Source organism: Haliotis rubra, unplaced genomic scaffold (assembly GCF_003918875.1).
Source record: "Haliotis rubra isolate DU_JTF1 unplaced genomic scaffold, ASM391887v1 Scf302, whole genome shotgun sequence".
NCBI classification, from domain to species: domain Eukaryota; kingdom Metazoa; phylum Mollusca; class Gastropoda; order Lepetellida; family Haliotidae; genus Haliotis; species Haliotis rubra.
Genome location: NW_025766972.1, coordinates 440,346 through 463,310, shown reverse-complemented (window position 1 = coordinate 463,310; position 22,965 = coordinate 440,346). Strand labels below are relative to the sequence as shown.

Below are 22,965 nucleotides of genomic sequence, written 5' to 3'. Positions count from 1 at the left end.
TTTCATGAATCGGAGCCCTTGACACATCGTTTTATACAATGCCACTCTGTTTATCATGGACGGGTAGTTTAGCTGTGTTAAGTGTCAGAATACCATATATATATATACTCTTCAAAACAGAGTCGCTGCAACAGTGGCAACCTCGGGCTAAAATACGAGTATGATACCTGCTTCAAACAAATCAAACTCCAATAATCATGACGATTTGTTAATACATGTATATACTCTTAAAAAATATTGGGGAACTTCATTTTTAATTTACGATCGAAAACAATTGGGAGATATATCGGAGTCAAGTAATGTTTATATGATAGTGAATGTTTTGAGAGTGCATCACCACCCGCACTTCCTTGTGACCATAGTTGTTTGTACAGTGATCGCTCTTGAAAGATGATTGGTGTATGACGTGAAAATTGCAGGTGTACGATTTTCATTTTCAAACAAAAAAGAATCCGGCTAGAAAAAAAGCCATTAACAACTAACTGTGTGATGCAAGATGATTGTCAAAATCAATGGTCGACAGTGATGTATCGACCTTCTTGAAAAGCGTTAAAATCAAGAATGTCACCCCATGCACGTGTATGGGGCTACTGCGTGGTGCACGTGCATCCCATGCATTGTATTTAGGGGTAGTAATAAAGAGAAATGGTTGTGCGTTCATAAGATGTCTGTCTTTGCAAAGTGTGTTAACGCTTATACTTCTTATTCAAACTGAAAATTCAGGTTCCCCTACATGTTTTGAGGAGTATATAATTCCCATGAAGCATGGGTTGTATTCACTGGAAGCCAACAGAAAGCATACCATCGAAAATGTGAATAAGTACCCCAAATGATCCTTGACTGAAAACAGTCTCCGAAACATTCATTTAAAAAAGCAAATGGATAGAAAGAAACATACCTCATGACGATCAACAGCAAGAGCATCGTGTGACGGGAAATATTGGCAACAGTCATCGTAATCTAAGGCAAGGTGGTCTTTTCTGCTCTTGCTTTTTATGCCGATTCTTCAAAGCAGTTCACAAGGAACAGCAGGGAACTGGAGCAGCGGTGTTTCGTAAGCGGCGGTGCGATCATTTATACCCATTCCAAGTATGTCACACCTTCCATCGTAGGCGTAAATGGAACTGTTCTGATTGGCCTTGCCTATAGTACGTCATTTAATAACACACCCATTTAAGCTTAGAACACTGGTAGCGTGATCTTCCCATCCACTCAGCCCTATTATATTTAGTTAATGGACCAGCCAAGCGTGATAATCCCCTAAAACAACAGCTGGTATTGGGTCAAACTAGGTAGACAAACTTTAGACAAGACATATATACAATTAATACAATGTCGGTTTTCTGGTTTTGATACTAAACTTGTATCCCATGGAAATCAAATATCGCCGCCCTTGTCCATTAGGAGTGAAAAGAGTTTTGTTTTCAACCTGAGCATTCGCCATGTTTAAGTGGCATTTACCTCTTTTGACATCATATATAAACTGGTTCTTTCTGATTTGTGTTCACTTTGTTAAATAAAGAAAGTGATTAAAGATTGGATGTGAACTGATACTGAAGATTGAGAGCAATCATACAACGATGATTAAGTGTTTACCTATCAAACCTAATTGCTGTCAACGTTCATTAATTGAATATATAAACTTGAGTATGAATTCTTACAAACTGTATATTAATGGTTAAGCGATAGGCCTAATGTTTTATTCGTGTCAATATGTACCGGGTATTTTGCATGTGACACAATAGTAAAATAAATTGTTTTCTAAATTTGTTTAGTAGTGTTATGTATTCAAGTACATGTAAGTGATTTTAATGGTATTTGTAAGTTAATGTGTAGTGTATTTCATTGAGTAGTAGTAGAATGGGGATACTGCCGCACATGCAGGTAAAAATTGGTGGATTGGTTGTGTGGTATTTGTAAGTTAATGCTTAGTGCATATCATTGTGTATGCCAAATGAAGCCTTCTTGTGTTCATTATTAACAGGGGCGGTGGGGTAGCCTAGTGGTTAAAGCGTTCGCTCGTCACGCCGAAGACCCGGGTTCGAGTCCCCACATGGGTACAATGTGTGAAGCCCATTTCTGGTGTCCCCCGCCGTGATGTTGCTGGAATATTGCTAAAAGCGGCGTAAAACCAAACTCAGTCAGTCATTATTAACATCCTCAAAGTAGGGGTTAACATTTTATGGACATAATTTCACAGGTAACTTGACCCCAACACCGGTCCGTGACTGGCCAAGCTAATCGTTATCCCTAATAGATAAGATTAATTAACATAGGGCCGGGTGATCGGGAATGGTTCAGGCTCATAACGCCGGCCTTTCGACCAAACTGAACGGTTGAGTGGAAACAAAATATCAGCGTCCTGAGACTAGTTTCACTTTTCCAGTTAATAAAGGATTACGAGGACAGTGAAGGACCAACGAGTTGTTAGAAGAGGATAATCCGGATTATGCGGATGAGAGCACACCTAATGAGAAGACGACAACAGTTTACATTTGTATCAGTTTATTTCCATACTTGAAGCACTCATCAACAAACTCAGTTGAAAGATTTTAACAGTTTTTTTACAATGATTCACACAAGTAAATACGTGACATTTTTAACATATACATCGCATATCCGATGCGTATTCATGATACATATAGTACACATTTTGTTCACAGAGTTTGATCTACAGATTTTAACCCAAATGCAACAGGTGGAATGCAAACTTTCTCACGGACAGTGTCCCTTGTCTGAGCTGGTGACAGATGTCATCCAGTCGTGGCTCCAAGTCCCTGTATTTCTTCTTCTTGGACGGACGCTTCTGGCTAGCAGCGTACTGGACGAGCTTGTTGTTGGTGGTTCTTGGCCCATCTGAGTTGTGGTGGTTCCACTGCGTTCCACAGCGATATGTTCACCTAGTGCGACGAGTTCACCTTATTAAAACATCTACAGTAGATTATCCGCAAATCTAATTACGCCTAATCACAACCTAACCTTCAAAGCAAACCGCAGGTCGGCGTCCTGAGACTAGTGGAAAATCGAAAGGTCGGCGTCCTGAGACGACACCTCGGGAATAACCCTGCTTTTGTCATCAAACGGAAAATATACCAAAACTATAAACGCTCTTGCAGATAAAGGAACAAAATCAGCGAATGCCCTGTCTGTCTGAAATCAGGTAACATAACTTGAATATCCGAACATCGATTGAAGTTTTCGTTTCCTGTGTAGCACCAGTCCTTAACTATGGAAGTGAAAAATGGGGCTCAATGAAAGCAGACAAAATCGAGAGAATACACCGTAAGTTTCTTAAACAACTATTAGGAGTGAAGGACAGTACAAGTAACATTCAATTATATGGAGAACTTGGACGCTTCCCTTTATTTATCATCAGACAAGTGAATATGGTGAAGTATTGGCTTAAACTTGTTTCTACAGAGAACAGCATCTTACAAACAACATTAAACTCCATGATGCAAACCTCTTAAAAATGGACCTGTGAAATAAAATCTCTCCTTAAACAGAACGGTTTTGGATATATATGGTTAAACCCAACTCTAACTACCACCAGCGAGTTCATCCCAGTGTTCAGACGAAGACTAGAAGATAACTACATTACACTTTGGCAGTCCAACTTGGAAAACTCATCAAAGCTTTAAGTATATAAAGAATATAAATCCACTTTTAAATTTGAAGATTACCTCCAGAAGAAAAATAATCACAATCACAGAAAAGCTCTATGCAAACTGCGACTCTTATCTCACATATTCAACATAGAGACTGGACGGTACGGTAGTTCCCGGCTACCACGCACTGAACGTTTGTGCACAATGTGTAATCTAATGGAAGTCGAAGACGAGTTCCACTTCACGCTCGTATGCCCAAAATATTATGAACTAAGAACTATCTATTTTAAGAATTATTACACTACTAGACCGACGTACTATAAATTCTTTTTTATTAATGCAAACAAAAAATGTGAACGAAATGAAAATGCTAGCAAAATATTGTTTTCAAGCTTTTAAAGCCCGTCAATAATTCCTTCTGTTTGTCAGTACATCCTCGCCAAGCCTCCTGTACTTAATTTCATAATGTATATGTAAATGACCAGGGGCCAACATGGTCTGTGCTAATAAAAGTATATGTCTGTCTGTCTTGATATCGACGTTAAACTAACCTGTATCATGAAAAGAGTATGTAATAAACACAGAACATCAGATTAATGTCATGTGAAGACAGAAACACCTCGATGATGCGACAAATCTGAAAGATATGTTTTCCCACGTGAGCGGGCATCTCATTGTGAACTACCTGAGGGAAGTTGACCTTTATCATACATTGTAGTTATGTAGTGTTAATAACGAATTGCTTTCGTTTGAATTTGGAGCTATGACATTTTCTGTTTTTGAATAACGGTGTAATGAATGTATATTTTCTTTTGAAATGGAATTCATTTGGACTTTGCACTTGCATTGGTTCAGACTTGATCTCGTCACAGTGTGCGAAATAGACGAGGATAAGATATTGTCGGCATGACACGGGCTTCATCATCAAGCTGCTAATATGATGAACATTTTTATCAGGCCATAATCTTGCCTGTGTATTATAACTTAACGAGTCGTAGAGAGTGATGTATTTACAAAATGACCTCATGAAACTTCACTAGCCAGTCTGGCCACTGACTGTGGAGAATTACTGGCCCGATTTTACATTTACTAGCCACGGGCTAGCGGGCCAGTGACTATTTCGCTCACTGGGCTGGAATAGTTCTTCGTTCTTCGAATTCATTGTTCCTCTCCCACCGTGACATCGTCGCATTCAATGCATATGATCCAAATGCACTACAATGGCGTTCTATACATGTATTGAGCAAAGGCTATAAGCGTTTTAAGGAAACGCTTCTGTAAGTGCTTCTATATTTGAGGTGCATTGTTAATTTTAGTAATGTAATTCAAATTTGGTAACTTTTGAAAGAAATAAGAAAAAGATTACAGCACAAATGCTCTGATGTGAGAAAGATATGTTCATTCCCGGACCAGCTTGATCTTAAAAACATGTTTGTGAAACCCAACGTGAGTGAGTGAGTTTATTTTTACGCCGCACTCAGCAATATTCCAGCTATATGGCAGCGGTAAGTAAATAATCGAGTCTGGACCAGACAATCCAGTGATCAACAGCATGAGCATCGACCTGCGCAATTGGGAAGGTGGAGCCTGACCACCCGATCCCGTTAGTCGCCTTTTACGATAGGCATGGGTTACTGAAGGTTCATTTTAGCCCGGACCTTCACGGGTCCTGAAACCCAACGACTCGATCTACATTATAAATAAATTTAGTGTCTGAAAAATATCTAAATCCAAGTTATAGAAATAGGTTACACAATTAGTGTAAAACTTTGACTTCATTTATTTAGATTCTTTATTCGCCAGCTCTGTTGACGAGATGAGAAGCAAACAAATTAAAAAATACGGATGGAAATCTTTACGTACATTATTCTTTTTTTTATTTTAAAAATATCAAAACTCTTACAGTTTTTTTTCTCGTAGGTGGCAATGCTGACTCCGGAATAAACGCAACATGACGCATATAATGCGCAGAGTGTTAATGTGGACTAGTGACAATCAATTTGCACCAGGTGTACGGCAAACCGCAGTCTAATATATACTAAGCAGCAAAAGAAAAGTCAGTTTGGAATTTTCCTTTACAGAAACGGATATCTGTAAACTCATTTAATGTTTTGATTGTATATTTTTGACAACATCTCCAACTTTACCTGAGCAAAGACATTCCTTCCCAAACTCAGAATGAAACCCAGGAAATGGTCTAAAAAACGCAACCTGATCTCGAAGATGGTACGGTGTTTTCCAACTCATGCTGCACGTGCTGTTCACAAGGACCAGCCCTATAAAATGCACCCCCAAAGCTGGTTGAAACATTCACATTACAACGTCAGCAGGATGCCGCGACTCACGACAGCTCAGAGGAACCAGGCGCTAGGGAGACTCGTAGCTGGCCACACTGCACAAGCCGTTGCCAATCACTTCCAGGTCAACGTTTGGACCATCTACAGGCTGCAGCAGCGTTTCCGGGCCACCAACACCACAAATGATCGCCCCCGTACAGGCAGACAAAGGGTGACCTGAAGACGACAAGACCGCCATGTTGTGCGGCAGCATGTACAGAATCCCTTCGTGCAGGCATCCGAAACAGCACGCCAGACAGTGGGAATACACAGAAAACCAGTCAGTACTGACACAGTACGCTGACGTCTTAACAGCGGGAACCTCAATTGCCGTAGACCTTACCGTGGACCTATCCTCATCCCTCGTCACCGGCGTGAATGTCTACAGTTTGCCCTACAACACCAAAACTGGCGATACAGGCAATGGACAGGTGTTCTGTTCACAGATGAGAGTCGGTACTGCGTATCAACTGCAGATGGCAGAACAAGAATATGACGACGACGTGGCCAGCGTTACTCAGACCAATGTGTTATGGAAAGAGACTCATGGGGAGGTGCAAGCATCATGGTATGGGGTGGAATAGGCCTGAACCAGAGAGTGGGTCCTGTGGTGTTCCAGAACCTTGGTCCAGGGAGAGGAGGCGGCATCACAGCGGTGCGCTACATCGAACAAGCTCTCAGACCACAAGTCATACCACATTTTGCACGTCACCGGAACAACATTTTCCAGCATGATAACACCCGGGCCCATACTGCCAGAGCTACACGGGACTTCCTACAGCAGAACGGTGTCAAGATTATGCAGGGGCCAGCCCTTAGTCATGATTTAAACACAATAAAACATCTTTGGGATTAAATTCAGAGAATAATGTCATACCAAGGCCGAACACAGCCGATTTATTGCGCCAGGCCTTTCTCAGAGTATGGTTCCAGGTGCCAAGGGCTTTCATCAATCGATTGGTGCACCTCATGCATAGACGCTGTGCTGCAGTTATTGCCGTTCGTGGTGGTCACACTAGATACCAAAGTGTAGAGTCTGAATGGACTGCAAACGTTCACGTAATGTCTGGAAATTCGGCTGAGTTATTCATTGATGTGTCAAGATATTGTACACAAAAATGTTTTTGATCCGCTTATTATGTCCATTTCTGTAATGATTTGATTACAGTGTCTATCTAATTTTGAATTCGTACTGACGGGTTTTTTTTGCTGCTGAGTATACTTGCTTGATAACGGTGTTAGAACCTACACCGAAACTTCGCTCTCGATGTAATAAAGAAGTTGTTCGTCCATATATTATTATCATTTCTATGGTATAATACTGTAATTTTGTAATATGTGATTGTAAATTTGACAGCAAGTGACACAAGTGCAAGTGCTCGCGGGTGTCACCTAGGCAATAAAGGAGCGAGAGTTGTAAGCGTACGCACTTACACACCCACGCACTCGGATGCTTTACGTACGTTGTCCCGCTCTGTACGTACAACGCGTGGAGGTCAGTGACAGCTCTAGTTCACAGTTTTCCACGGACCCACAAGGCGTAGCGCTTTCGTGTCCTGCAGAAGAGGGATCCGGAATAAACGTCCGTCGTGTGGAAAACCCGGATTCGATTCAAGGGGCGCGTCATGACATCAAAATAAAACGTTACTTGGTTCTGAAATAGTATCCGTCAGTACAACGTTTTTCGAGTGTTTCTGCACCATGGTGAGTAAATGAGTTTAGTTTAACGCCGCTTTTAGCAATATTCCAGCAATATCGCAGCAGGGGACACCAGAAATGGGGGGTGGGGCCTGTAGCCTAGTGGTTAAGCGTTCGGTCGTCACGCCGAAGGCCCGGGTTCGATGCCCCACATGGGTACAAAGTGTGAAGCCCATTTCTTGTGTCCCCCGCCGTGATATTGCTGGACTATTGCTGAAAGCGGTGAGTAAGTACACTCATTCGTTGTTTAGTGGTGTTCAGTTGCTCGTACAACACACAGTTAACGGGTACAATGGCGGGTGACGTGGCTCCTTTAACAATTATCCTGGAAAATATCCATTGTCATGTGCATTGTATAATTCCGACTGAGTCAGAAGCATTTGTCGTGGAGGAACTATCAACTGTTGATCCCTGTCAGCCCAATCGGAGGTATGCACTTATGCTGCTCATAGAATGAGTGTCGATTTTACTTAAAGTTTGTTCTTTAGATTAAAGAGGCGGTCGGGTAGCCTTCTGGTTAAGGCGTTCGCTCGTCACGCCGAAGACCAGGGTTCGATTCCCCACATGGGCACAATGTGTGAAGCCATTTCTGGGGTCCCCCGCGGTGATATTGCTGGAATATTGCTAAAAGCGGCGTAAAACCAAACTCAGTCACTCACTCTCTCATTCGCTTTAGATTAAAAGGGCCGTTAGCTTAGCGGTTAAAGCGTTAGTTTGCCTCCATGGAAGCCTAGGTTCGATTCCAATACGGGTTGGAAGTGTGAGGAAGTAGCTCGTGCCGTGCCGTCATAATGCTGGAACCTTAAAAGCGGAAATAACCCCAACTCACCATCGACATTTTTGGGATTGTGCCTTCGTTTCTCCCTGGTAAGGTGAGTATTCCATTCTGAAAACGGGTCATCAAAGATAAACAAATATCCATGAGCATACGACAACAACGTCATAGAATTGATATATTTTAATAACACGAATAATCACATATTTGTTCAACATGTGAACCCATCAGCATGATCTTTCAGGTTACAAAGCTAAAGGCGCGCATTAAATCCAACGGTGCATCAACTGTGCTGTTTAAGACAAGCTTGCAGTATGACTTTAAGGAAATCCCACGTAATTAACATTTCCTGTTTAGTTGTCCGTTTCACGGAAGAGTAACAGGTTAGAAAAAAACCCAAATAAAATACCCTATTATTTATTACCGGCTTTACATATATAAATATCAGGTTCTGATTTACGTTAACAAAATGCCAAATGTTGACCCCTCGCATCGGAATAATACTAATAAAATAATAGTAATAATAATAATAACAATAACATCATATGTATAATGTGTCTGTGCGGTATGATACTGCAACTGTCAACATGTATGAGCGATTTCACAATGGCACAAAAGTCAAAATCAGTCCAAAATATAGCTTTTACTCTGTGAGTCCTAACTTTTCACAACCTGTTTTTAGAACTTGTCTGAATGATCATTCTGCGTCTCTCTTTCCAATCAAGCCACTTGCTAACGGATCAAATGGTCTTTTCTCGAAATCATCTGAGGTCCTTTTGCCTATCAATCCGCTCGCAAGTGGGTCAAAGTACCTCTTTCCGATTAGTCCCGAGGCCAACGGATCAAAGGGTCGTTTTCCAATCAGTCCACTAGCAAGTGGGTCCATTGGGCGTCTCTTTCCAATCAATCCGGCTGCAAGGGGATCGAACGATCTTTTTCCGATTAGCCCACTTGCAAGTCGATCAAAGGGTCGTTTTCCAATCAGTCCACTAGCAAGACGATCAAAGGGTCGTTTTCCAATCAGTCCACTAGCAAGACGATCAAAGGGTCGTTTCCCAATAAGACCACTGGCAAGGGGATCAAAAGGTGATCTCTTTCCAATAAGACCACTTGCGAGTGGGTCGAAGGGTCGTTTCTCGATTAGCCCATTGGCAAGGGGGTCGAAGGGAGCTCTCTTTCCAATAAGCCCACTTGCAAGTCGGTCGAAGGGTCGTTTTCCAATCAAGCCATTCGCAAGGGGGTCGAAAGGGGCTCTCTTTCCAATTAGTCCACTTGCAAGTCGGTCGAATGGTCGTTTCCCGATCAAACCACTTGCAAGAGGATCAAAGCGTTTTCCTATAAGGCCACTTGCAAGAGGATCAAATGGGCGTTTGAATGTGTGATACCGAAACAATCTGTACGGAGTATAAGCACGTTTTCCAATGAGTCCACTTGCCAGTTCATCAAAGGGCCTTTTAGCGAAGTCGTCCTCGGTGCTACGTTTTTGTAAATCCTTTGGTTCTTCAAAAGCATCTATTCCTTCGTCCTTTACGTCATCTGCTACAGTTGCTGTGCATACGCTGAAAAAACAGCAACAATGTTCTCGTGAATATATTTATGCATACATATGTAAAACGTTAAGGCTCCATCATGTCAATATGCATACACACTATGCTGTCACTTGAAAATACATGTATCTTAATATCCGCTGACTTTATTGTAACAATGTCTAGGATACCGCCATTTCTTGACGAAAACTGCTCACAAAACTGTATGTTTGAGAATATGAGAAACACAGAGAGTCACAAGGAAGGGATGTCACATATAGGTTGCCTTCGGAAGAGTAGTCAGATAATTGTCACTGAAAGTGAGTGAGTATGGTTTTACGCGGCTTTTTTAGCAATATTCCAGCAATGTCACGGCGGAGGACACCAGAAATGGGCTTCACACATTGTACCCATGTGGGGAATCGAACCCGGGTCTTCGGCGTGACGAACGAACGCTTTAACCACTACGCTACCCCACCGCCCCCACTGAAAGAGTAGTCTAACCAAACGTATGCGACTGATTCAAATAAATCATGTCAATTAACTATTGCCATTAGGTTAGTAAAATAACCCTTAACACTGAAAGAGTAGTCAGTTGGAAATATTCGGGTTCGATTCCCCGTAAGGGTACAATGTGAGAAGCCCATTTCTGGTACCACCCGCCGTGATATTGCTGGAATATTGCTAAAAGCGGCGTAAATCGTCTCTTATGTGCCAGCTGGAATCTACACATTTCGGGTTAGAATTGATCTTCAGTGACCCATGCTTGTCGTAAGAGGCGATTAACGGGATCGGGTGGTCAGGCTCGCTGACTTTGTTGACAGATGTCATCGTATCCCAATTACTTAGATCGATGCTCATGCTGTTGATCACTGGATTGTCTGGTCCCGACTTGATTATAAACAGACCGCCGCCAGGTAGCAGGAATATTGCTTAGTGCGGCGTAAAACTAAACTCAATCAATCAATCAATCCATGTCGTTGTCAAATAAGTGTTAGGGTTTTAAAGGATTTTGAATTTTTTGTTATAACTGATGTTCCCATGTTTATTGCGACATAAATACGATATTAGTTACCTCAGTGGAATGGCCACAGAACATAGAAGGCAGCAGAAGAACTTCCATAGCATTGTGTTCCGAGCGTCTGACTCCATTCCTGCAATGTAAGGATGAGAGTGGGTGAGGATGGCACTAAAAACTCAGCTATTCAGCTGATTGGCTAGTTTTATACTTCAATGTACGAACATAATGACGTCATACTGTTTTGGATGACGTCATCATCTTATTACATCATAATTGATCGTGTTCCTATTTTGAGTTACGAGACCTGTGTTGGTAGCATGGATGATATTGTCATGCAAATATATTGCACCGAAAGTAAGTCTCTGGATGCTAATGATAATACTGATGATGATGATGGTGATGATTCATTCCAAATTGGCAAAATCACGGAGTGAATCGTTTGGATATGACGTTATGTTTCAGATGGTGAGAAAGGTGCAGTCTTGTATTTTACATCTTTATACATCAATATTTTACATCTATACAGTTTCACAAATGGGAAGTCAAGATCCTGGCCGAGAGTGTTGCGTAGCTGCCGGACAGTTTGAACGTCAAAACTGATCATGTTCCGACTTAGTCCACACCTTCGAGTGAGTGAGTGAGTGAGTGAGTTGGGTTTTACGCCGCTTTTAGCAACGCTCCAGCGATATTACGGCAGAGGACACCAGAAATGAGCGTCGCACACTGTACCCATGTGGGGAATCGAACCCGGGTCTTCAGCGTGACGAGAGAACGCCTTGCCCATTAGACTACCCAAAGCCCCTCCACACTTTCGAACCGAGGAGTGAATAAAATCACACTCTTCATAATTATGAGCAAATTCTCCGTCGATATATCACAAGACTATATTTCAATCACAATGACTTATGGTACAGCTGTTCGAGGAGAGGTACAGCATCCTGTCCCATCCTGTCACCGGTCACAAATACATGCAGAGGCATGTCAAATATATAGACCTGAGAATACATGCTTGAGAACGTATATAATATGGAAGTGCTTCTGATGCAGAAGCTGACATCCATACAGTTCCTCTTTTTACGTGTATCACTTCTCAAGCAACCACTCGACTCGAATATCTGGGAAATTCCGGATGCGGCCTAAAGCAATATTCATTCACTTTAAAATCGCTCAGGGAATAAATGGAGCTAGTTAAACACGGCATTAGGAAGTGGATCCGGTTTATGATTTATAGTTTGTTTATTCATTAGAGTGCTAACAGACAAACTCCTGCATCATCTTGAGTTTTCCTCCAACACCAAGATGACACGCCATGATATAAGGTCAACTACGGTTATATCGAACTCAAAGAGGCCACCATTTTTGTTCGTTATATCCGTAGTTCTTAACATTCATTTCGATTAAAGTGGCCGGGAACAAAGCACAGTTCGTAATATCAGTTCTTTATAAGCGTGTTCGTGACAAACGTAGTTCCCTGTAAAAGAATACTGCTCCATGCTGCGTTGAACTCTCGTTACTCACTCCCAACCCGTGAAGATCCGGGTTAGAATTGATCTTCAGTAATCCTTGCTTGTCGTCAGAGGCGACTAACGGGATCGGGTGGTCAGGCTCGCTGACTTGGTTGACACATGTCATCGTATCCCAATTGCGTAGATCGATGCTCGTGCTGTTGATCACTGGATTGTCTGGTCCAGACTCGATTATTTACAGACCGCCGCCATATAGCTGGAATATTGCTGAGTGCGGCGTAAAACTAAACTACCTCACTCATTCAAGAAGAAATAGGAAATTGAACATTCCATTCGATTCAAATACATAGGTTTCCAAAACGCACAACGCTGCACAAGCAACTGCGACGCTGAGACGGATCGTTCACTCGTGTCTCCCCGTGTATTTTTTGTAGATCCGGGTTACTGTTGATCTTCAGCAGCCCTGACCAGCGAACGTATTACCTACCCACTAGGCTACCCCGCCGCCCTAGTTTGTCATTTCTTCCCGGACTTGTAAGGCGACAAGAACGGGTCCACTCGCCGAGCAGTGAAATGCGCTGATACAATGGCTGCACAGTCTCTCATTTGTCAGGGAAGTGGGGTACTTCATTGAGGGGTAAAAATGGTTTCAGAACTGGGGTCGAATCCCTTCATGGTTTTATGTGTCCCCCTTCAAGGTGAATGTAGTTAAACGCTCACCCACTCTCCGTGAAACCTGAATGACGGGAGTAGCGTAGTGGTTAAATCGCCCGCTAGTCCCGCCGAAGGTACGATTTTCATTGTGAGTGGGTGAGTGAGTGAGTTACATCGTCACTACGGCAATATTTCAGCCATATCGTGACGAGAATAAATTTGATATTCATAACGAATATACATGTATATTATGTAAACCTGTCGGCAAAGGACAGTAAAACAATTAGAATGTCACAGTTAGAATTAAGGCTAGCATGTTACATTAAATATTAACACTATTTGGACAATAGCTGTAGATCGCCAGCAACTGAAGGTTGATCACCATACTATCGACAGCTCTAATGTGTGGAATGGATACCATGTGGCATGGCGTGATGGTGATATAATGCTGCAAGAATTACTTCACACGGTAACCTGACTGTTCACTTCTCAGACAGCTCGGATTGTATACCCCGCGGGGAGATAATGAAACGATTGATTATGATCGATTGCACAACATTCCTTTGACGGGGGTCATAACGGTACAGGCTTTCAGCATGCGCGAGTATGACGTGTTTAACGCTGTGTAAGAATGTTCATAGTGATGATGTTTATGATGATGACGACGACGACGACGACGATGACGACGACGACGATGATTTGAAGTGGTGGTGGAGGTGATGGCTCCTACCAGTACTTAGTATAACTGATGATGCTGACGACAATAATGATGACGCAGATGATGGTGATGATGATGATGATGATGATGACTACGACGACGACGATGATTATGATGACGCCAACGCCGACGCCGATGATGATGATTTGAAGTGGTGGTGTATAACTGATGATGCTGACGACAATAAAGATGACGCTGATGATGGTGATGATGATTAGGAGGTGTAGGACAATGACGATGTCGACGATGATTTGTGTTGGGGTGGTGATGATGATAATGAGGGTAATGAGGAAGTGGAGGCCGATGCTGCTGCTGCTGATGATGATGATCTAACCACTACTATCTCGCTTCATATGTTTCTCCAGTAAATTCCATTATTTAGTTCTATCTATTTCGGGGCGTATTGAATCAACTTCCGAAATCAACAGATTCGAGCAATTTCTCGCTGTATGAGCAGTAATCAGTGAATTCCTCGAGCAGGTGCCAGGTGTATTCGCTACAGGCGAAAAGACCTGTGGTGCGGACAAGATCAGAAGTTCACACAGTCCTTTGTCCCATTGTCCATAGTTTAACGTTCTATCATTAGATTGTCATTTTCTTGAAGTATTAATTAAGGTAATCCCGAGGGATCGAGTACTGGTAACAGTTCATTAGTAACTATGAGAAGTATTGACCGCACTTGTATAACCCCCGTATGCGGAAACCGAAGGATTCTAATTGGAAACGTAAACGAATATATTTTGTAGACATCCAATATATTCAGAACCGTTGCAAACCTTTGCAAATTGCCTTTGCAAATTGCGTGGTTTCCTATCAAAGAATCATAAAATATTCTTTTTTTTATGACAACGGACATGACTCCGCCGTATTTGTTGGGGAGACGATCGTTACAGACACATCAAAAGAGTGAGTTAGTTAGTTTTACGCCACTTTTAGCAATATTCCAGCAATATCACGGCGGGGGACAACAGGAATGGGCTTCACACATTGTACCCATGTGGGGAATTGAACCCGGATTTTCTGCCTGAACAGCGAACGCTATGACCATTAGGCTACCCCACCGCCCCCAACGACCAACGCAGTGAATTGAGCGTAAAAGCCATTTCTTCTCAGCTAAATATGTTTCAGCACGTTCTGATGATGACGTTTTGTCGTTTTGATAAAAGTGTTCTTGATTTTAAGAAAATATTTGTTCATGTTAAAATATTTGGGAAACGTACCTTCATTTGTGCTTGCTTGTTTGTTAGTTGTTAAAAGCCGCACTCAACACTGACTGACTGAGTTTGGTTTTACGCCGCTTTTAGCAATATTCCAGCAACATCACGGCGGGGGACACCAGAAATGGGCTTCACACATTGTACCCATGTGGGGACTCGAACCCGGGTCTTCGGCGTGACGAGCCAACGCTTTAACCACTAGGCTACCCCACCGCCCCCTGCACTCAACAGAATAGTACAGTAGATTTATTTTGACATTTTTTCAGCGAACAGGGGCCTATACGTTTTTCTCTGATTAGCAACGTAGTTTACAACGTACAGTGGACTCCCTCTAAACCGACATCCCTCTAATCCGACATTCCCTGTAAACCGACATATTTATTTGGTCCCGAATTTGTCAGGAATCAGGATTTTCAGGAATCAGGATTTTTTTTATATTCTCATAAATCATACAAAATGATATAGAGAACATACACATATTTTGATAAAATACAAAGTGCCATTTTGGCTTATATGCATATAAATATAATATACATGCATAACTAAAACAGGGATAATGCAATTTTGTCCCTATATAATATCATATAAGAAACTCCCTCTAATCCGACATCCCTCTTTTCCGAATTCAGACACTCAAATCCAGTCCAAAAACATGTTTTCAGTGCAAGCTGACTCTCCCTAAACCGACATTGTAATTTCACGAGAGATTGCATCAGCCAACACACGGTGTGTACATGTATTTAGAAATCAACACGCTTGGGACAGATTTTTATACCAGACCAAATTTTCAGAAAATGTATGCATAATTCAATAACAATAAGATAATAGGTATTCTAAGAAAACTCGTTTTATTCCGTATTATTATCATAAATGTTTTTAAGAATCGTCGGTAAGAATACTTCGTTTAAATATGTCTACATGTATATTAATTATATATTCACTTGTATCTTTATGCAATCTATTTGCATATATATATCATGTATTAATTTATTTATTCATCTGTATATATACATTGTATATAACTATATGGATATATTTAATTTATCACATATATAACCTCATATGCCGCTGTCTGCGTCCTGAGTTGACATATAGTTCAGTTCATCATTCTTGATGCATTTCGGACATTTGTGTTACATTCTAAATGCATTTGAAGGACATTTGAAATATTCGAGCTGCATTCTGTTTTAATGCTTTAACATTCGATCCATATTCGGGGGTCATTCCAAGAGGGTTCTGAATGCATTCTATGCAAAAATTCGTACAGCATTCGAGGTACGTTCCAACTGAAATTCGAGTGCTATTCATGCAGCAATCGAACCGGCCTCGTACGGCAGTCGAAATTCATTTTAAGTATTCTTAGTGTATTCTAACGGCATTCTTATTATTCCTACTGTATTCCGATTCATTCGAGTTGCATTCGTGATCTAGTATATTTGGAATGAGTAAGAATATATTTATCATTGACATTCTCTCCCGAATGCGGTTCGAATTTTGGAAAACATTTTTTTCTGTCTGATTCTCCTTGATTCCTGTCAATTCGAAATAAGTGTGAAGGACCATTAAGAGAGGAAGGACTGAGTTAACTCTATATAACACATACATTTCACTGTTTGTTTATTTTTGTCTGTGTGTGGTTTATGTGTGTGGACTGAGTTTCTAAAAAGTCCCTCTAAACCGACATTTTTCTCCAGTCGCGGGCGATGCCGGTTTAGAGGGAATCCACTGTATTTATCTTACCGCCATGTTAAACGCACAAACTATCATTTTATTTTATTTTGAAGACAAAACAAAATGGCGTCTGTCTCTCGACTGAATTATTAAAATCAGTGAAACGTATTCTGACAAGCTTAAAACTGCTTTAAAATGGTCAAGTATGTTTAAGTTGAGTGTGGAAACGATGCAATGTATACCATAGTTTAGATAAAGCAGTGGAAGTCGGTAAATAGTTCTGTACATGGGGCACTGCATGGGTCCTATTATGACGTCATACTATTGTTAGCGATACAGCTTCTCGGCGGAGAGTTTGGCGGTTACCGTGGCAATTGGTAATATATCTATCAGTTGTCACACACCTGGGAGAGATGACACGGAAACTTGTTATTTAACATCAGCGTCATTAAAAACTGTAGGTAAAATATACTCATGCCAATAATGGTTGTCACCCCCTGTGTGTGGGGTGGGGTGGGAGGGGTGACAACCATTATTGGCATGAGTTTATTACACGGAGGTAAGATAAACAAAGCAATACACGTCACTGAGACTGCATACTCTTGTCGTTATGTTGATCATAAAGATTTTTTAGTAAACATTCACAGGGGGGGGATACAGCTTTTTGAGAAAGAGGGGGTGCACGCTCTCGTGAAAGGGGGTGGGGGAGAACACTTCACATTTCCTCCAAGCTGTTAACAACTGTATGACCTGTCAGAAACGTTAATTACAATGTATGGTTCTGTTTGCCTCGTGTTTTCAGGTGTCAAATCAAACGTGCGTTTCTTTTGCTTTTGAGGACACATTGATTCATAGCTGACTGCTGTCAAACAATTCATAAATAAAACTGGAATTTTTTACATTGACCTTTTGATCATATAACCCAGTGGTTGACATCATGGGCCTCGATCCATGCAATTGGAATACGATGACATGGTCCTCACATTCCCTTTTCGTTAACTGCAACTTCCGAGAGGAATGAACGCCTCCAGAACTATTTACATCCATGTAGTCTCTGTTCATTGAGTGAGTGAGTGAGTTTAGTTTTACGCTGCACTCAGCAATATTCCAGCTATATGGCGGCGGTCTGTAAATAATCGAGTCTGGACCAGACAATCCAGTGATCAACAGCATGAACATCGATCTGCGCAATTGGGAACCGATGACACGTGTCAACCAAGTCAGCGAGCCTGACCACCCGATCCCGTTAGTCGCCTCTTACGACAAGCATAGTCGCCTTTTGAGGCAAGCATGGGTTGCTGACGACCTATTCTACCCCGGATCTTCACGGGTCCCATCATGGAAACACAGACTCTACGTATACCAATCTCTATCATCACTCCAATACACGCTCTTCACGGCAAAACGAAGTAGCATAATGTATATTAACATTAACAGCTATCGAGTCTAAACATAAACTATATATCAACAAATTTAAGGATAAAACAGTGACTTCCCTAAAACACACAATTCGGTACATATTCTCAAAACTGAAAACTGTCAATCTTTAATCAACGTAAATGCTATGTATGGTGTTGAAATGAATAACTTGCATATTACTCGGAACAATACTTCGATGTACTGTCGGTTCCTGGTTCGCGGTCGCGCAGAGGACACACAAAGCCAGTTTCCTCGTGACAAGCCTACAACTTATTTTAGTTCATCAATAACAATGCAACGCAAAATACAAGTTAATATATTTCCTATATAGTTCCTGTTGATTGTCACGCGTTAGTATACCATGAGACTGACAAGGTTGCAATGGGCTCATGGTTTGTTTGATGGTCGCTTTGTCGCGATGGTAACAAAGAACAGCTGATTAACAGTAATTAAAGGTACTCTGTAAGTGATTAATCTATCCCACGCTGACAAGGTTGGAATACTATCAACACAAAGGAGCCATACAACAACACTGGCTCTGTGGCAACGATGAACTATCCTTAATTGTCAAAAGCTTGACAACAACGATTTATTTCCTTCCCCAACATGGACCATCGTTACACGCACTTGCAATCATCATTGATAGGGCAGTCGGTTGACACAGTCTTTGAAGCTGGTGTTACTACTATTGATTCCTATGATTCCCACTACGAAGGATGAACGTATGTTAATTAAAAACTGTTTTACATTCCGTTTGACTTCATTTGAGACCGATGAATTGCTCACTAACACAACATCTAATAAATCCAACAAAATCAAACTTTGCACAGTCACATGAACTCGAGAGACCAACTCTGATGATTTGTCTCATAATTTTGGACACCCGAATTAAAAAGTTGTTAAACAAACGATCATTATTTTGTTGTCACTTTTCGCTTTTTTTTTACGAGGGGTGATCAATAAGCATGTACAGTGAAATTTCAATTTCACAGGTACAACTCGCACACACGGCTGTTCTACCAGATTCAGATTCATCATTCGAATCCAGAATGTAAAAGAAATTATTCAGATTCGGGATTCGAATCCCCAATCCGTTTCTAACATCAGGTTCCCTCAATATTTTGGGGGGTTGGGTCGGGAGCATTTGTTTTTGGAGGGAGACTTGTTTCAACTATAGCTCAAACTATATTCTTTAAATTCAAACCCATGAGCCTGAATTTATTTATTTATTTATTTATTTATTTATTTATTTATTTATTTATTTATTTATTTATTTATTTATTTATTTATTTATTTATTTATTTATTTATTTATTTTTTAATTTATTTAAATTTGTTTTTGTTTTTTGGTTTTTGCAGTTAACAAATATTCACATGACATGTTACATTTAGATTGTTTCTACAGTATAAGCGGTCTGGAAAGAATAATCACCATTTAACAATCTAATACCGATAAGGTGAATACAACGCCATAGGGTGAGTGGTTGATACGAAATTAAGATTTAAAGGGCATTCAGAGTAGAAGAAATAAATTTGATAAATTTGATGTAAGATTGCAAATTTGAAACCATTCGTGTGTCTAGACGAGATAGTTCCCAAAGGACAACGCATCAGTGTATAAGAAAAGTTCCTCTCTTTGTTTGAGTACATCGTAACTCAAGCTTGCAGAAACTATTAACTTATTGGCTTGTTTTGTCACAATCAATATTGTGTAACTGGTGAGATCAGGCTTCAGAAAGTTATCTTATCCACTGTATAACGGGACATTATATATTGTTCCAAACGTGGTAGTCATGGCAATATTTGTGACGTCATCCATTGTATAATGACGTCATTGTTTTCAATAGTAGCTGTAGTCTTACATCTCTTTCAGAGTACATAGGGAATAGAAAACCAAGGAAACGTAACCAAAACATGATAAGTGAAATTGTTTGTTGAATTCTGGTTACATAAATAGTGCCCTAAAGTTTGTTACGTTGAAACCACTGACGAACGAGGAAGCACCTTAGTGAATATAACAGTAGTCCAACTTTATAGCGCCACTCCAGGATGAAATTCTTGCTCAAGGCGTTATTACTACCCCGGATAACCCATGCTGCCTGTGAAGCGCTAGAAGGTTAATAGTCGCATAACTTATCCCGCCGGGTACCCATTTTCTGCTGGGCAACCGAGGCAATTTTAAACAATATCACTTGCCTAACGTGGGACCACATGTATCACATGCGCTTCGTTGTATGGCTGGATTGAAGTCCTTGAAACTCAGGCTCATTAATTCAGGCTGTCAAACACGGTCACCCATCCATGACCTCTCCGCGCTCATCGATGCTTAATTTCAACTGATTTGTGACACAGTTCTAGAGTTCTAGACACAGGGCCACACACCACTACTGACTAGATCCCAGTTTGAAGTCGAGAATGAAGAAAGGTACTGTCGGTAATTTTGTCTTCGGGTAGGTCTCTACTTTGGAGTACGAAGGCATTTCCATAAAAATACAAACTGACACAAACTAATTACATTTCACAGAAACTGATATTACAACGTACTGCTCTATTTGCTTTAGAAGTATCGTGAATAAAATAAAATAAATATATAAAATCGTAAGTTTAAATAAATCTCCGTGTTTGGTGACAAAAGCGTTGAGCGTGAAACAAAGTGCATGGGTTGGGTTTGACGAAATGATCGTGTAGTACATTCATGTTCCACAAGACGTTAGTAGCAGTCAATGGTTTACGACAATAGGACACGGGTATTGTATTGTCCGAGCATATTAACTACCCCTGCTGTTGGTTAGGACCATCGTATTGAACAGGGATTCCATATTCGTCAATTATTCAAAGTAACCCACGACCCGTGAAGAACCAGTTAGAATTGGCCTTCAGCAACCAACATTTGTCGTAAAAGGCGACTAACGGGATCGGGTGGTCAACCTCGCCGTCTTGTTTGACGCATGTCGTATCTCGAATGTGTAGGTCGATGCTCATGCTGCTGGTCACTGGCTCGTCTGGTCCAGTCTCGATTGTTTACATATTGCAATGTGGCTACGCTGCACCGCCTGTATATCTGCTCGAGAAGGCCATTATAAGTTGTATGCTTCTCTCGAGGGTAATACGGTCTGAAGTACGCATCTTTGTAGCAGTGTGTTCCGAGCCAGTATGCTGTTCTATTGACGCGTATGTCGACCTACGTTAAAGCGCACGTTACCAGAAATACAAATGATACTTTTTAAAATAGTTTGATGACGGTTTACGTTAATAAATGGACTTCCTTAAAAAACCCACAATTCGGTACCCCGAATACGTATTTTGGCCCATTGTTAGGACCTATCCTCCCTTAGACCAACCAAGGTCAATTCGAAGTAAGGTATTTTGTTTTGCCCGACTTGTTACCTTGGATAAAAATAAAATAAAACTCATGACAGGTGTTGAGCTATTTCAGATTGACGATAATCATACGCTATCTTAGGCTTGAGTGTTTATGCTGCTAGGCCTACGATGTCCTTAATACCCCCTTCACTCTTGAGGCGGAATGAGACGGAATGCCGTCGGAATGAAAATTCCTGGAAATTCGAACAGCATTCTACATCCTCAAGCTGCGCAAGTTGTCTCCAGCTTCCTGGCACCACGTTGTGCTGCTCATCTTCCTCATCCACCATAACATTGTGGAGATTAGGCTAACGAATCCTCATGAAGTTGTGCAGGCAGACACAGCATTCAATTATGTCCTTCGCAACGGAAGGCCTTGGCAGCATGCATTTTCCACTACCCGTCGGCCCCTGCTGATCCTGTAGTTGTAGGGTCTCTCTGGAGAATCCTATGACCACGCGGTTTCATCAAGAAAATCCTTATTCCAAAGGCATCATCTCCCAGATCTCCCAGAATAAAGCATGACATAAGCTCGTCATCTTGGGGTAAGGGGAACGGATCAGGCAATCCTACATTGTATGCTCCCGTCTTCAAGAAAATCCTTGAGCTCGCACTCGTTGAAGATCTGAGCATCAGACGTACTTCCGTAAGCACCAACGTCCACCCACGGGAAGTTGTAATTTCCATTCACAAGCGCCCTGGGGACCACAGAGAAAAGCCCTTGTAGTTGTGGTATAATGAGCCGCTCTTGGCTGGTTTCCTTCTGGCCACATGTTTGCTATCTAAAGCTCCTACGGCATGAGGAATATTCCACCTGTTTCTGAATACCTCTCCAATGGGTGCCCATTCTTCTGGAGTGGTATGCCAGATGATATCCTGATCCTTGTATTCCTCCACAATGGCCTTACATACTTCTGGGATGATCAGGCTGACTGTGTTCCTTGCCACGCGGAAGCTGTACATGGTGCAGGGGTACCTATCACCTGAAACCAGGAACCTCAATGTGATGGCTAGCTTCAAGCCTGGACGTAGCGCCTTTCACATATATGTATCCAGCTTCTGTATCCTTGGTCCCACTCTCTGCACCAACTCCTCAAACACGGCAGGCTCCAACGTCAGGTAGTTCAAGAAAGACTGCCTGTCCTCAACTCTGAGCTCCTCCATCAGTCTTGTGTAATGCCCATACATGTATCCTGCTTCTGTATTCTTGGTCCCACTCTCTGCACCAACTCCTCAAACATGGCAGGCTTCATCCTCAGGTAGTTCAAGAAGGACTGCGTGTCCTTAACGCTGAGCTCCTCCGTCATTCTTGTGTAATGTCCATACAGCCTCCTCCTTTCCTCTGTCAGCCATGGTCTGGTCTGGAATCTCCTATTTCTTCCCCTGTGTCTTCCCCTGGTCTCCTCCACATCTCTGTCAATCAGGTCTTGCTGGATCGATCCGCAATCTGGAGCAACGCAACATGGTCCAGGGGGTCCATACTGTATAGAAGTT

At 41.6% G+C, this 22,965-nt stretch overlaps 1 protein-coding gene across 2 annotated transcripts in view; it reads right to left on the bottom strand.

The window, feature by feature from the left end:
* Nucleotides 1–8,585: 8,585 nt before the first annotated feature.
* LOC124282745 (LWamide neuropeptides-like) overlaps nucleotides 8,586–22,965 on the bottom strand; it is a 164,305-nt gene continuing 149,925 nt past the window's right edge. For both annotated transcript variants that reach the window (XM_046718767.1, XM_046718766.1), the window contains 2 exons: nucleotides 11,019–11,097; nucleotides 8,586–9,976 (listed from right to left, as the gene is read on the bottom strand). In XM_046718767.1, coding sequence (XP_046574723.1) covers nucleotides 9,115–9,976; nucleotides 11,019–11,095 — 939 coding nt within the window. In that variant the 5' untranslated portion in view covers nucleotides 11,096–11,097 and the 3' untranslated portion in view covers nucleotides 8,586–9,114. The remainder of the gene's footprint in view (nucleotides 9,977–11,018; nucleotides 11,098–22,965) is intronic.